The sequence below is a fragment of the Varanus komodoensis genome, unplaced genomic scaffold, assembly GCF_004798865.1.
Source record: "Varanus komodoensis strain SLA01 unplaced genomic scaffold, ASM479886v1 scaffold1, whole genome shotgun sequence".
In the NCBI taxonomy this organism is placed as follows: Eukaryota; Metazoa; Chordata; class Lepidosauria; order Squamata; family Varanidae; genus Varanus; species Varanus komodoensis.
Genome location: NW_025335268.1, coordinates 41,488,314 through 41,501,701, shown reverse-complemented (window position 1 = coordinate 41,501,701; position 13,388 = coordinate 41,488,314). Strand labels below are relative to the sequence as shown.

Here is a 13,388-nt window from a genome sequence, read left to right as displayed (position 1 = left end):
TAAAATTAAAATTATCAGTATAAAATAAAAATATAGGGGGAGAAAGAGAAGGAAGAAGAAGTTGCCCTGGCCAGATCATATGTTTTAACAATTGAAATGATTTCATAGAGATGTTCCTAACCAATAAGCCAGCAAAATTCAGAAGGATAGCTGGAAGGTTGTGGTAAATAACAACTTAAGACTTTTTTCATTTTCTGCTCAGTTGGCACCAAAGTCACAAAAAATGGAATAGGACAGAAGTGAATGAAGGATTTGTAGCATAGTGAGAGATGAAGAAGAGCTTGAACATCCAGCATTTTCCAAGCAAGCACATTAGGAGGCCCCACAGGGTTCACCATTGGGGTTTGGTTTTTTTAGCATCCATGTTCTGGGAGGACAAGCAAAAGCACTGACTCTGGAGCAGTCCTGTAAAATATTGCTTCCACATCTTTTTTCCGAAACACAGGGATTGGAAAGCCCCATTAATGTCATTTACTGTGAATAAAAGCTGCCAGTCAGAAATCTACACCCCCTTTGTTCCTTGTTCTCCTCATATGGAGATCGATTGATTGATATTGATTGATTGAATGGAGAACTTGGGATGAAATGTATAAAGGTATGAAAACTATAGCTCTGTGATCCTCCAAATCCTGAATCTTCAAGAATGTTCACATTTAGATTCCATCCATTTGAGAGGAGCCTTGCTTAAATTCAGATGTCTCTCTGTCTGAATTAGCCCAGTTCAGTCCAGGATTCCACTGAATTTGAAGCACTCTCCTACTGTGCATTGTATTTCTGTTGGCCGGCTGGCCTGCCTTCCTTGTGTTAAGTTGTAACTAAATTGAATTTACAGCCTTTAGAAGATTAAAAATATGAAAGTACATTCACATTCTTCCACAAGAATGCCATCTCTGTAACTCTTTTGATTCTTCTGGGCTATGTACTTGATTCTTGAAGACTTGTCCCTAGGATTTTCGTGTGTGTTTTTCTTAAGGCTGAGCCCTAGCAGGCTTAAGGTGGGAGTCTTTGACCATAGCAAAGAGAGCAGCAATCACGAACACACTATGCATTCTGACAAGATTTTGTTCTGGTTTCTTTCTTAGAAAATAGCTCAAACCTGGTGCTCAAGATATTCAATTTTTTTAAAAAATGTCAGCTATAATTATAGAATGTGAGGGCTGGCCCTACAATTAGGCTGAATGAGGCCATCAGTTCTGGCAACACTTTCTGGAAGGGGGCAGTAACATTTCCCCCACCCTTCTGCTGGAGCAACCCCCAGATTTGCAGCTTACTGGCCTGCCTGTCTCATGTAGTCATCTCCTCCCAACATGTCAATGAGAGCTTTGTTGGAAAAGGTGCTTGATTAGTAGAGCAGGAAGGCAGGCAGGTTGTAGGAATGCACCTGTTATGTTACTCTGTGGGGATTGGGAGGTATAGTGCTCTCTCTCTCTTAGCTTAGATGCCACTGGAGAAGATGCAGCAACAGCATCTCAGATTTAAAATTTTCAGTGTTACCAAAGACAGAGTATATGGTGGATTAGAATCATCTTTAATGTTGTGATTAAATAACCTTTCCTTTAAAACATAATTTAATGGCTTTTAGTTTTATCCAGGTCCAGTTTTTGCTACAAGTGATTTCATTAAATTGAAAAATGTATATACATTACAGTATAATTTAAGAACTACTAGCAAGTAGCAAAGAATGAATTTGCCTCGTAGAATCAGGCTTTTAATATTCTTGTACTCAGCCTTTAAAAGGTCATTTTCAGTTATTTTAAATCATTGCCATTTACACTTTGCCACCAGTGTCAGTTAGCAACATAATTTAACATATTTCTGAACACCACTAAGATGGTAAATATTTAATTTGGGTTTTCTATATTTTTTTTCCTTAGACAACATCAGGAGAAGACGTACGAGATTTCACTAAAGTGCTAAAGAATAAGTTCCGGTCAAAGAAATACTTTGCTAAACACCCTCGACTTGGCTATTTACCAGTACAAACAGTCCTAGAAGGTGACAATTTGGAAACGTAAGTACAAGTTCGTCCCTGTACAGTGTTCTATATCGCTGAGATATTTTAATACTAAAGCCGCAGGGAGAGACTGCTTTTCATGAATATGTTTTTTTACAGAAAATAGTGGAATAATACAGAGGTTCTGCTTTAAAATGGGATATAATAAAATTAATTTCACAAGGAGAATACAGGTTGTTGAGGAATAAACCAAGATGAGTTCATTTGGTGAGAGGATGCAATACAGCAAGAATTTCATTAATGGGAATGGGAATGAGTTAAGGATGACCTCCATTTTCCCATTCAAAGTGTTTAAAGTAGGCTGAATCATTCCCAAAAACTCAGCTCGTTATTTTGAAATAAAACCATTCATTGAGAGAGGGGGACAGAGTTATATTTTTGGGTGCAAAATGAGATTAAAGAAAATTAATGGGATAGGAGAATCTGTGGCTGTTTGCTAAGATGGTCCCATCAAATGTTTTCATTTTGAATGTGTCTCTCAAGTACACTTTACCTATTTTCTGCATTTTAACATGGTTTTTAAAGGATGAAATCACTGTTGGGATTATTATTATGTAGTATTGGCATTTCCTGTACACCTGCCCTCAGGTTTTCTTTCAACAATATCCATGCCACAACTGCATAATATACTGAAATCAAATCCAATCTGTAGAGGGAATAGACTGACCGTTTACCTGATTATGATGAAGCATGGCTTTAAGATCATTTATTTAGTTAGTTTACACTCTGTGTTTTCACCAAAAATGGCACTCAGGCCTGCTTACAGAAACAATTAAATTGATTAAAGCAACACACTGAGATGCAGTAAAAATATAACAGTTATAGCATTGTATTTTGTTGGCCTTCCAAAGGCATGTCTCTGATTTCCAACATGTTGTTCTACAGTTTCTGTTTTAAGCGCTTTCTTTGTTTCAGTTATTAGTAAAACAAATTGTTTGGGAAGGCTGATGGATGACTAGTGTATTCCTAGTCGCTAGTGTATGACTAGTGTAATACATTAATACTAAAATGTATTAAAGCTTTTGTCTTGGTTTTCTTCTCTTCTTTTCTTGCAGTCCCATCACACTCATCAGTATGTGGCCAGAGCAATATGAGTGAGTATCTGCAGCCATTGTGCCTGGGAAGGTGTTGGATTCAGTTCACCAAGTATTTCTTTGGCACATTCTACTGACATTAGAATGGGGCTGTTTTTGTGCGCATCCATTCTCCTTTGCATTTCCCACTCATTCCAGTGGAATTGGTACTGGAGAAATTCCTAAAGGATTACATTTAAACATTTTTAATAGCAGTTGCTAACATTTTTACATAAAGCCCTCAGCTAGGTAACAGTCACAGCACCATAGCAATACTCTCTTTGTTAATAGTATAAACACTCTTTTCTCAAAAGTCTGACAAGTCTTTTTCTCTCTTACATTGTTTGATAGTCCTTCCCAGTCTCCCCAACTATTTCATGATGACACGCATTCCAGGATAGAGCAATATGCCAACAGGTAAGAAGCAACAACAACAACAACCAACGTGCAATTTACTTTTATAACACAACATAAGACTAAAGTCATACAGTGTAATATACACTTTAAAATACGTACTATGTTATACAAAGATAAAATTATTGATTAAATCTTCAGGAAGATCATTTAATGAGATGAGATCATTAGTTTAATGTCTAATTACAGTGATGCACATCTAGAGCTACTGCCATAACTTAATTGACAGTATAATGATTACTACTGTAGACTGCATCTCAGAGATACATTGTTATGGGGTGGGGGGGTAATTCTACTGGGATGCCTGTACTTCCCCAAACTCAAGACGCTTACAAGCATCCTCTGCAGAGTGAGAAGAACAGTAGTAGCTTCCCTGTCCTCCTGCTATGCATTTTCACTGGACAGGCTTTCTTTCCTATCTAGCTGAAGTGTCCTGGAATGGGATGGAAGGAAGCAAGAACCTTTTCATTGCACCTCATATATTGTACTCCTTTCCCCATGCCCTGAAATATCCCCTTTGAGCCCCCTCTAAACTCACTGTCCATAAAGTGGCTTATAAAACACACATCAGTAAAACAGATTAAAACAAAATCTGATCAATCCATCAGATATATCAGCGGTCCTCACAAATTTATAGATCAGGGATTTCCAATACCCTGTGAAAGACAACAACTTTTACACGATATTTGAAAACTCATAGAAAGGGTGCAAGGAACTCCTTCCTTGAGAGTGAGTGCCACCACTGAGGAATCCCTGTCTCACATCACTGTCACCTGTGTCCCTGATGGAAGAGAAAGACAGAGCAGGCCTCTGGCTGCCCGATTTAGGCTGGGTCCATACAAGAGAAGGTGAGCCAGACCTGTACTTTGATTTGTATGCTCTTCTTCTACTTGTATGTAAGTTTTCTGAAAACAAACTTACACTTTGGCCCAGAAGTAGTACTGATTCCACAGGAGTACCACTGCTTTCATTTTGCATTGATCTAATTATTTGTGAACTGGAAGAATATGACTTGCAAGGGTTTTGTCATTCATTTCAGTGGCAACCTTCCTTGCATGACCAGCTGCACAATCCATTTGAAAAGGCTGGGAAAGGCTTCTTGTGTGAAAGTTTTGACAGAAAGGGCAAAAGTAATGAAAGAAGATGGGTCTTGATGAAGAAACAGCAAAAAGTGGGACAGTAACATATTAGGAAATGATATATAAACTGTGATATGATATGATGTGATGTTGAGAAAATAACCATATTTTGAAGCATGGTGATAAGCATGAAAACTTCCTATGGAGTCACTTAAGAATTGGTTTTCTTGGTTATCTTCACATTGACTTACTTATAAACAATTTCAATTGCCTGAAGAAAGATCTGACTTCTGTGAAGCCTGGTCTTATTTATTCTTGCCTGAGTTACTGCTCTTTTTTAGGTTAGCCCAGATGGAACGGACCAATGGTTCCTTTTTCACAGATGGGAGCTCCACCACAGGAAGTGTGTAAGTAGATAAAGCAAGTTCTGCTAGAAAATGTCAACACATTTGGTTATAGCTTTTTGATAAGTTATTCACCAATTGCTGTGAATTTTAGCTTCCAGCAAATAGGTAATCATTAGAACTTTCCAGGGGCCTGCATTATTTATGTATTCATTTCATTTCTGCACTGCCCCACAGCCAAAGCTTTCTGGGAGGTTAATCCTACATTGCTATAATAGCATAAGCTGGTATTATGTAGCATAAACTGGTAGTGTTTGGTTTGCTGAAGAGAATAATTTGGTAACAAGGGAGGATTTTTGTGAGCCAAACTCTCTCTTCTTAGAAAAATATAGTTTGGAAAAAAAGCATTGGATAAGGTCCTGCCACCAGTTTTTGTAGCTAACTGTATAGGCATTGTCAACAAGCAAAACTTATTTTCATTTTATCTTTTATTTCAATCAACATACAATCACAGATTGGACAACAACATAGAAGCAATCCCAGTACAATGTTGTGATTTGTGAATTTAATAAACCCGAGTAATGATGGAAGCTAGACCGTGCTGAATTGCTTACAGAATTACAAGTCTAAAGATAAATGATGCAATGTTATTTTCCATTTGGTTTATAATAAACAGAATTTGAGAATATTGAATCACTTTCAGAACATCAGAGGTGTTGGCAATACTAAAAAAAACATGAAATGTTGCATTCTGTTAACTGGCCAGACAAAATTGGTAACGCTTTGTAGGGCATTTTCTAGCATTGTTCCATTTCTTTATAAGTCTGTCAAGGAAAATCCCATTGGACACAAATTTGACAGGCCTCAGAAGATAATTACCAAGTTGGGAAACAAATCCTGTAGTTTCGTTTGAACTGTAAAACCTTTTGCAGTGTGTAAAGTTGTACATTAAGTGGAAAATTGAAGAGTTACTGTCTTGCTACCTTGACCTTTTCTGCCTAATTAACTTGATAAACATCGTGTTCTAAAGCAAATGTGCACAACCTTTTTGGGTGCTAGGAGTGGCACACATGCAAACACAAATACATGTGTTCATATAGAAACACATACTCATTCATAAACATACATATCCACATACCTTCACTCCCCGCCTCCCCACCAAACACACACCATCTCTCCAGCCCAACTGGGCTTTCCTTGCCAGCTGGCCCCTTTCTTCTGATCTCTCCTGAATTAATGGAAGGATTTCTCTTGCTAGCACTGGCAGGAGACATCTCAGGCTAGAACTAACAGGAGGAACTCTGAATGCCACCCTGTGGCCTTGCAGGCCATCCTGGCAGTGGCAAGGGTCAAATGCTGCTCACAAGCCACATGATCTGTATATTGATTCTAAAGGGTGAACTTTGAATAACACTGAATCACTATGCACAATCAGGCAAAATGATTTAGCGGCAAGATATTGCAATAGTATGTGATTTTGAATAAATTGGTAACATCGCCATTGTCTTCTTAACTTTTAGTGGACACTTAAGCAGGAATCAGATTAAATCTCTATGGTGCTAACCTGTGATTAATTCTGATCCTGATTTCTTCTTAACAAGGCTTTGGAAATAGACTCTGGTTTTGCAGTAATCATCGCTAATGCTGATGTACATGTAACAGTGAACTATGGCTAAGTTCAAGAATGAAAGAAAAGCAGAATTTGTCCTAGAGAGAGTGGGAGCAAGAATATGAGCTAGCTTTTAGATGTTAACCATGGCTGAAAGCTTGGAAGTCAATGCCTGGCTTGGAAGTCATGTCAAACCACTATTTAACACAAGTCAACTTCCTGTTCTGTTCTGTTGTTTGAGGAGAAGACTGGAAGCAGCCACTTCCATTTGGATATAAATGTAGTTTGTCATTTTGTTTGGACAAACTATTGTTTAAACTAACCATAGTGGATATGTTCAGAAATCTTGTTAAACCTTCATTTTTGCTTTTGAGCTAATATAGTTACTGTTATTTATATGAGAAGTGCCATGAGTGGACAGGATTGCTTGTTTACTCTGTGGTGTCCCTCCTCATCTTTATCACTGTGGTATAAATGCTTTTTGCTGAACTGAATACTTTCAGCAAATTTGCTTCTCTGTATCCAAATATACATAATAATTTATCCTGATAACAATTTATGATGATGATAAGAAGAATCAGATTTTGTACTGAGCATGAACTTTGAAACATACGCAGTTCAATATCATTTGGAAGCAGCCTATTTTCTGTCTGTCTGTTTTTTACATTTTAAAATAACTGACATTTTCTGGGCAGATACTTTCTTTTTTTAAAGTATACAATAATAAAACAGGTCACAATAGAAAACAAGATAAATGCAGAAGCAACATATATGCCAGTGTTGTGTGCTGATGGTTAGTGCAGTACTAGGGACCCTGGAGATTTGGGTTCTAGTCCCCACTTGACTATAAAGTTCACTGGATGACCCTCTGTGAGAATCTCAGCCCAAACTACCTCACAGGGTTGTTTTTGTGAATATAAAGTGGACCTGTGTAAGCTGTCTTGGGTTCTGCACAAGAGGAGAAAAGGCAATATCATAATCATTATTACTGTAAAACCACAGACAGGATAAAACAGTGCAACGATCTAAAAGCACTAAAAACAGATCCTGAAATGGCCTGAATATTAAAAGGTCTTCAGCTAGGGCTAAAAGGCCATAATATAGGCACTGGCTGAGCCTCTCCAAGGAGGGGGACCTCCATGGGCACAATGTCATTACTGAAAAAGCCTCACTTTGCCACATTTAGTGGAGAAAACTGGACTTATGTAAATTTGAGAATGGGTGCTTCTTCAAGAAACCTGAAATAAAAATCAGCATCTTGAATTAGGTTTGCAAAGAGATTCCTGGTTAGTGCAGATGGCAGAGCACTGGTATGAAGGGATTGCCTTGGCCAGTCCTTGTTAACAATCTAGCCACTATGTTTTGGACCAGCTGATGTTTCCAAATTATTTTCAAAGGCAATCCCACTTACCAGAGCATTAATAACTTCACTAGACTATCTCTGTCTAGGTAGGGTCTTAGTTGGCACATTGTCTAAGCTGATAAAGGAACTATGGATCACCAAAGGTACCTGTACCTCTAATGACCAATGATGGATTTAAAAACACCCTCAAATTGGGGCCTTCTTGGGAACCTCCAGCCCACAGGGTTCCTCAGTTCAGCCTGTGAAGAACTCCCAGCTTGACTACTCCCTTTCTGTGACTCCTTTCCTTGGTCATGGCATGCTTGGGATGATGATCTAGACTTTTCCGCAACTCACCTGAGTTGCGGAGGGGTCCTGATCTTTATCTACAGTGAGTTACAATAGATATAAAGACCAGAACCTCCCTGCCTAGCTTGCTGTGATGGGATGCCCTCATCCTCAGCTGATACACATAGGTCTGAGAAGGTTATGCATGTGTGAAAAAGGAGGGGGTACATGTAGTTATCCTAGCTACTGCTGGCATAGCATCCCCAGGCTCCTGACCTGCAGCCAGATAGACTCACAAGCCAAAAATGATTTCTCGCCCCATCTTTAGGGGAGTGGAACCCCCTCCAGAACAGGGTAAACACTAGTTAGCCAGATTAGTAAACCACTCATAAATCTTACCATCAGTTTCTCTGGATTAACTTCACAACTTGTTTCATCACTTCATTATATTAGTAAGTACATTGTATGTCAATTTAAAGCTTATCAGTTGAAGAGATTGGGCATTATCCAGTGCTGCTGCTCTACTTCCCACATGGACATAGTGCCAATAGTGCATGCTGGAGCAATGATTTTCCCCAGAACCCCCAGCGGTCCAACATACACTATTGGCATGGTGCAAGAGACTGCATGTGCTGCTGCTATTTTAATGGCATGTTGAATACTATTCCATGATAATGAAAACCAGTGTAGATTCTCCGAGAGCCGTCTCCATTAGAAATGCATTGCTTGGGACATCAGGATTCAGGCTGCATTTTACATTGCCTTTCTCTGGTCTCTGGTTTCCAATGGCATACCCCAATGATAGAAGAAAGTAGCTGCCTAACATACACTTAAACTTTGTGAGTTTGGGACATGTAATAACTATTCGTGCAGGCAGCACTGATTTTGAGATACAATTTCTGTCTCTTCTGTGACTGGGTGTTCATTATTATTATTATTCAGTCCTGGAGAGTTTTCTTCTGGCTTCTTGTTCTTTATTCTAGTATGGGTTGTGTGGTCAGCATGGAAGCATTCAGCTAGGTTTGCTATGCAGCTAACAGATCTACCTTTAATCATTAGCATGAGCTGTTTGGTTCAGCATAAGGTCTGCCTTTCAGACCAATCAGATGGCAAAGCTGTTGGGTGTGTGTGTTAGTAATCCATGGCAAGGTTATGTCTTTTCCGTAGACACATTCTTTTCATTGTCAGATGTTACTTCAGTGAAAAACACCATTATCTGTTTGAGAGCACACTGCTTATAATAGCAAATCAATAAGCTTACTTTTTGCCCTCTATAAAACCTCTGAGATTGAAGCCGTGAAATGTGGACTGGACTCTGTGACTCACTGTGGTGTGTGATGGTGCAGCCAACTTATCGCAATCTTTTGCTTGTCACCAGTGTGGGTGTCAGTATAATTAAGGGCTTGACCTAAGTTTATATTTGATCATTCACCGTTCTTTAGAGCTTTGCAATGACTCTGAAGGCATGGCAGACATTTCTGCACAAGTGCTAATAACCAGGTCCCTGCCTGAGAAACAAGCTCTTTAAAATAAAAAGGAAGGGAAGAAGAAAAGTTTACTCAGATATCCATCTTAAATATATATCTGAAATTCAAATTTGAATTCCACTACCCAGTAATGAAGATGATGACTTCTGGTATTGGTTTGTTTAATACACAGTCTGATCCAGTGTATCATCTTGAAATTTTGTCAGCAAATTTGAATTAGTATCACAGTGACTCCAGCGCTTAGGAATACTGCTATTTTTTATTTTAATTGCTCAAAAGCAATTGTTGTTCCACATAATTTAAAGAGATTTAGACTATCTTAACTCTTTTTACAAACATGATGACTGGAATCAGAATGTTCAATTTAGTTTAAAATTATTTTCCTACACTTTTTATTCATCAGGCAACTGAGTCTTTTTTTTTTTTTTTACCAATATCTGTTTACTAAATACCAGATATTCCAGAGAAAACATTCTTATTCTGCATAACTTTACAATGCCATAAAAGCCAAAACTTACATTGAAGTTTCAACTACAGTCAAATTTCAGCTGGTGGAAATATAGTTTCAAAATTACTTATATCAAAAAAGATTTTTGTGTGCGAATTGAAGGAAGATAATTGGAAAGCTGCATGTACTGCTCTAACATGGAAATGACTAAATTAAAATAAATTATATTGCATCTGGCTCATATTTTAATAAATTCTGACAGACTTGTGGCCATTATATCTAATGATTATTTTAAACTGTAATTACACCTGCCAGATGTTTTTTTTAACTGAAGAAAGGCTTTATAGCCCAAATGCATTGATTTGTAAGTAGTTTTTCCTGCATCTTTTCCTGTAGCTAAATATGGAGTTTGCTGCTACAAGATGCAGAGATGGCCACCAACTCGGATGGCTTTAAAGGGGGATGGCTTTAAAGGGGTATGTCTTCCAACATCAGGTGCTGTAAATGGAAGTGCTATTCCACATGAATCCTACTTTTGGGCTTCCCACAGGCTGCTGGTTGGATACTGTGTGAACAGAATGGTCTGATTTAGTATGCTGCTCTTATTAGCTTCTTCATCCAAGCTCTTATACATGTAACATGTCAATAATTTGAATTTCAGACTATCCTGTGCAGTTACCTGCACAAATTCCCTACTATAAAGTTTGGTATACTTTATGTGAGGGCCAGTTCACACTTTGCTTTGGAATGTAGGTTCTACTCATAGTTGTCTGGAATAAAGAGATGAAGTCTCAGAATAAAGTTTCAGAACATTTCAGGAAAAAAAATATATGTGGATTTATTCCAAAAAGTACCCCTGTGAATTTTGGGCTTAACTATGTATCTTCTTCAGGGCTAGATTAAAGAAGGACGAACGGGACAAAAACATATAAATGCATATTTTAAAAATACATTTAAGAATAAATCATTTGTTTTGAAAACATGGCAATAATGCTAATTCGCACCGTGCAAAACCACCTCTAATTACTTATTCAGGACTGACCTTTTGGGATAAAACCACATATATCTTTTCAGTCTCTTGGGACTGCTTCTTTATTTCACTGCTTTGAACTGCTTTGGATGGTCTGCAGTTTCATTTTACCCACTGCTTATGCTGGGGCAAGCTGTGGACATAAGCCTGCCTTTCCACCCTGTGAATGTATGTTTGTCTGTCTTCCAGAATAGGGCTTGGTGAATCATCTAGGTGGGCTGCCCAGACATCACTCACCATTTCCTGGTTGTATCATGTGGGAAGGGGGTGCAGCACTACCACGTTGCAGATGACAATGCTTCAGTAATGTCAATTATATCAAACATAGCCTTAGAAGTAAAGGACAAGTCAAACGTAGTTAATAAAATCTGAGTTTGTCTTCAGATTTTATAAAGCCCATCCATCAGAACAGTTTTGCCTTTTCCAGCAATCTTACAAGATTTACAGCTATCCTGTCAAATGTTTGTTGTATAAATTAACCATGGCTTCACCGTCGATGCTTTCTGTAAACAATTTATAGCTATTTGTTTATATTTCACTCACATAAAGGATATTTATGCTAGTTTTCCTTGTCCTAGGGAAGATGAGCATGCCCTTATCCAACAGTACTGTCAGACGCTGGGAGGTGAATCACCCATAAGCCAGCCACAGAGTCCAGCACAGATCTTGAAGTCTGTAGAGAAGGAAGAACGAGGAGAACTTGAGCGCATCATTGCTGACCTTGAGGACGAACAAAGGTGCTGTTGCATTGCTTTTAAAGACTCCAGTGCTTCATTGACATATCTTAATATATGTGCTTAAATATTTGAGACTTTGTTGTGAGAAGAGCACTAGCTTCATATATTCAGCTTAAAAATTACAGTCAACACCCACATGATTTGCCAGTGGAAAAGAAGACCAATGTAAACCATGAGGAAGGTCTTTTCAACCATGATACCATCTCAACGAAATTGTGTATATGGTAGGGCTTTGGTTGTGGTGGTATGAGACAAGTGGAACAAAAAGGCCACTCCTTTCCCCTAGTTGTCTTCTCCTTCTCCCTCTTCTTCTTCCCACGGCTCAGCTGTGCAGCCCGCTCTAAATCATCAGTACCTCCCCAACAATTCTGATATCCGGTGTTCCTGGGAGAAGGTTTCGCCCTCCCTTCATCTTCCCTCCTTGCTGCACAACTGACCTGTGGAAAACAACTGAGAAATGGGAGGATGAGGTTGTGGATACTAAGCCAACCTGGTGATGCAGGACAAGATACGTCCTTCCTGCATCACTGGTTTGCAGCATTTTCTTGCTGTGTGCTGAGAAAGGGCCTCCCCGTCTCAGTGCATAGATTGAAAGCACAATGGGCTGACAGTGATGCATCACCAACTTAGCCTTGAATCCCAAAGCCCACGTTTTCCACTTTTCAAATGCTTCCTACAGATCAGCTGAATTGGGGTAGAATGTGCTCAGAAGAAGATGGAAACCATGGCTTCCTTTTACCCTCTTAGCCATTTCATATGAATTAACTGACTAGTGAGTGAAGGAAGAGCTTGGTTAGATGGAGGAAAGGGAGACAAGGAAAATGGGGTGCCAGATTGACAGAACAGAAACAGATTGTGGGGTAACAGAGATGTATGTGCAGCTCCCAGAAATCTGCACATAGGAAATGTAGCCCTTGGGCCAAAAATGTGTTCACCTTCTACTTTCAAATAAGTCTCATTGGTAGCCAAAGCCCAAGTTTTCTCTTTACTTCTTTTAATGTGGTGTGGTTCTGCTGTATCTAAACAAAAAGCAGGGACCATATTATAATTTGGGAGTGATTTTCTGCATCCCATAACTGTAATTTTAAGAGGTGTTTTGGAAAAGAGGTGTTTCCATTAGTTTTGGGGAAATACTTCAAATGAACTTACCCTGCATCTCTGCTGCCATGAAACCAGCCACTTTTTTCTTTAACTGGCTTTAGAATGCTGCAGGTGGAATATGAGCAACTCAAAGAGCAGCATCTTCGAAGGGGCATAAATGCCCCAAGCTCACCCCCTGACATGGCTGTGTCACCCCAGCACACATCTGAAGATGCTGAGCTCATTGCTGAGGCCAAACTTTTACGGCAACACAAGGGTCGTCTGGAGGCTAGGATGCAAATATTGGAAGATCACAACAAACAGCTGGAATCTCAGCTCCACCGACTACGACAGCTGCTTGAGCAGGTATGTGGCACTCAGAGTGGCTTTCTCCTAACACACTCTGTGAACCCTTTTTCTAAAATCAGTTAATTCCATTATAC

At 39.0% G+C, this 13,388-nt stretch overlaps 1 protein-coding gene across 1 annotated transcript in view; it reads left to right on the top strand.

The window, feature by feature from the left end:
• The window catches only part of UTRN (utrophin), a 365,154-nt gene that overhangs the window by 330,569 nt on the left and 21,197 nt on the right, over nucleotides 1-13,388 (top strand). Inside the window, exons 62-68 of the mRNA XM_044451088.1 lie at nucleotides 1,786-1,790; nucleotides 1,875-2,011; nucleotides 3,070-3,108; nucleotides 3,439-3,504; nucleotides 4,922-4,987; nucleotides 11,707-11,865; nucleotides 13,068-13,311. Of these exons, the coding sequence (XP_044307023.1) occupies nucleotides 1,786-1,790; nucleotides 1,875-2,011; nucleotides 3,070-3,108; nucleotides 3,439-3,504; nucleotides 4,922-4,987; nucleotides 11,707-11,865; nucleotides 13,068-13,311 (716 nt within the window). The remainder of the gene's footprint in view (nucleotides 1-1,785; nucleotides 1,791-1,874; nucleotides 2,012-3,069; nucleotides 3,109-3,438; nucleotides 3,505-4,921; nucleotides 4,988-11,706; nucleotides 11,866-13,067; nucleotides 13,312-13,388) is intronic.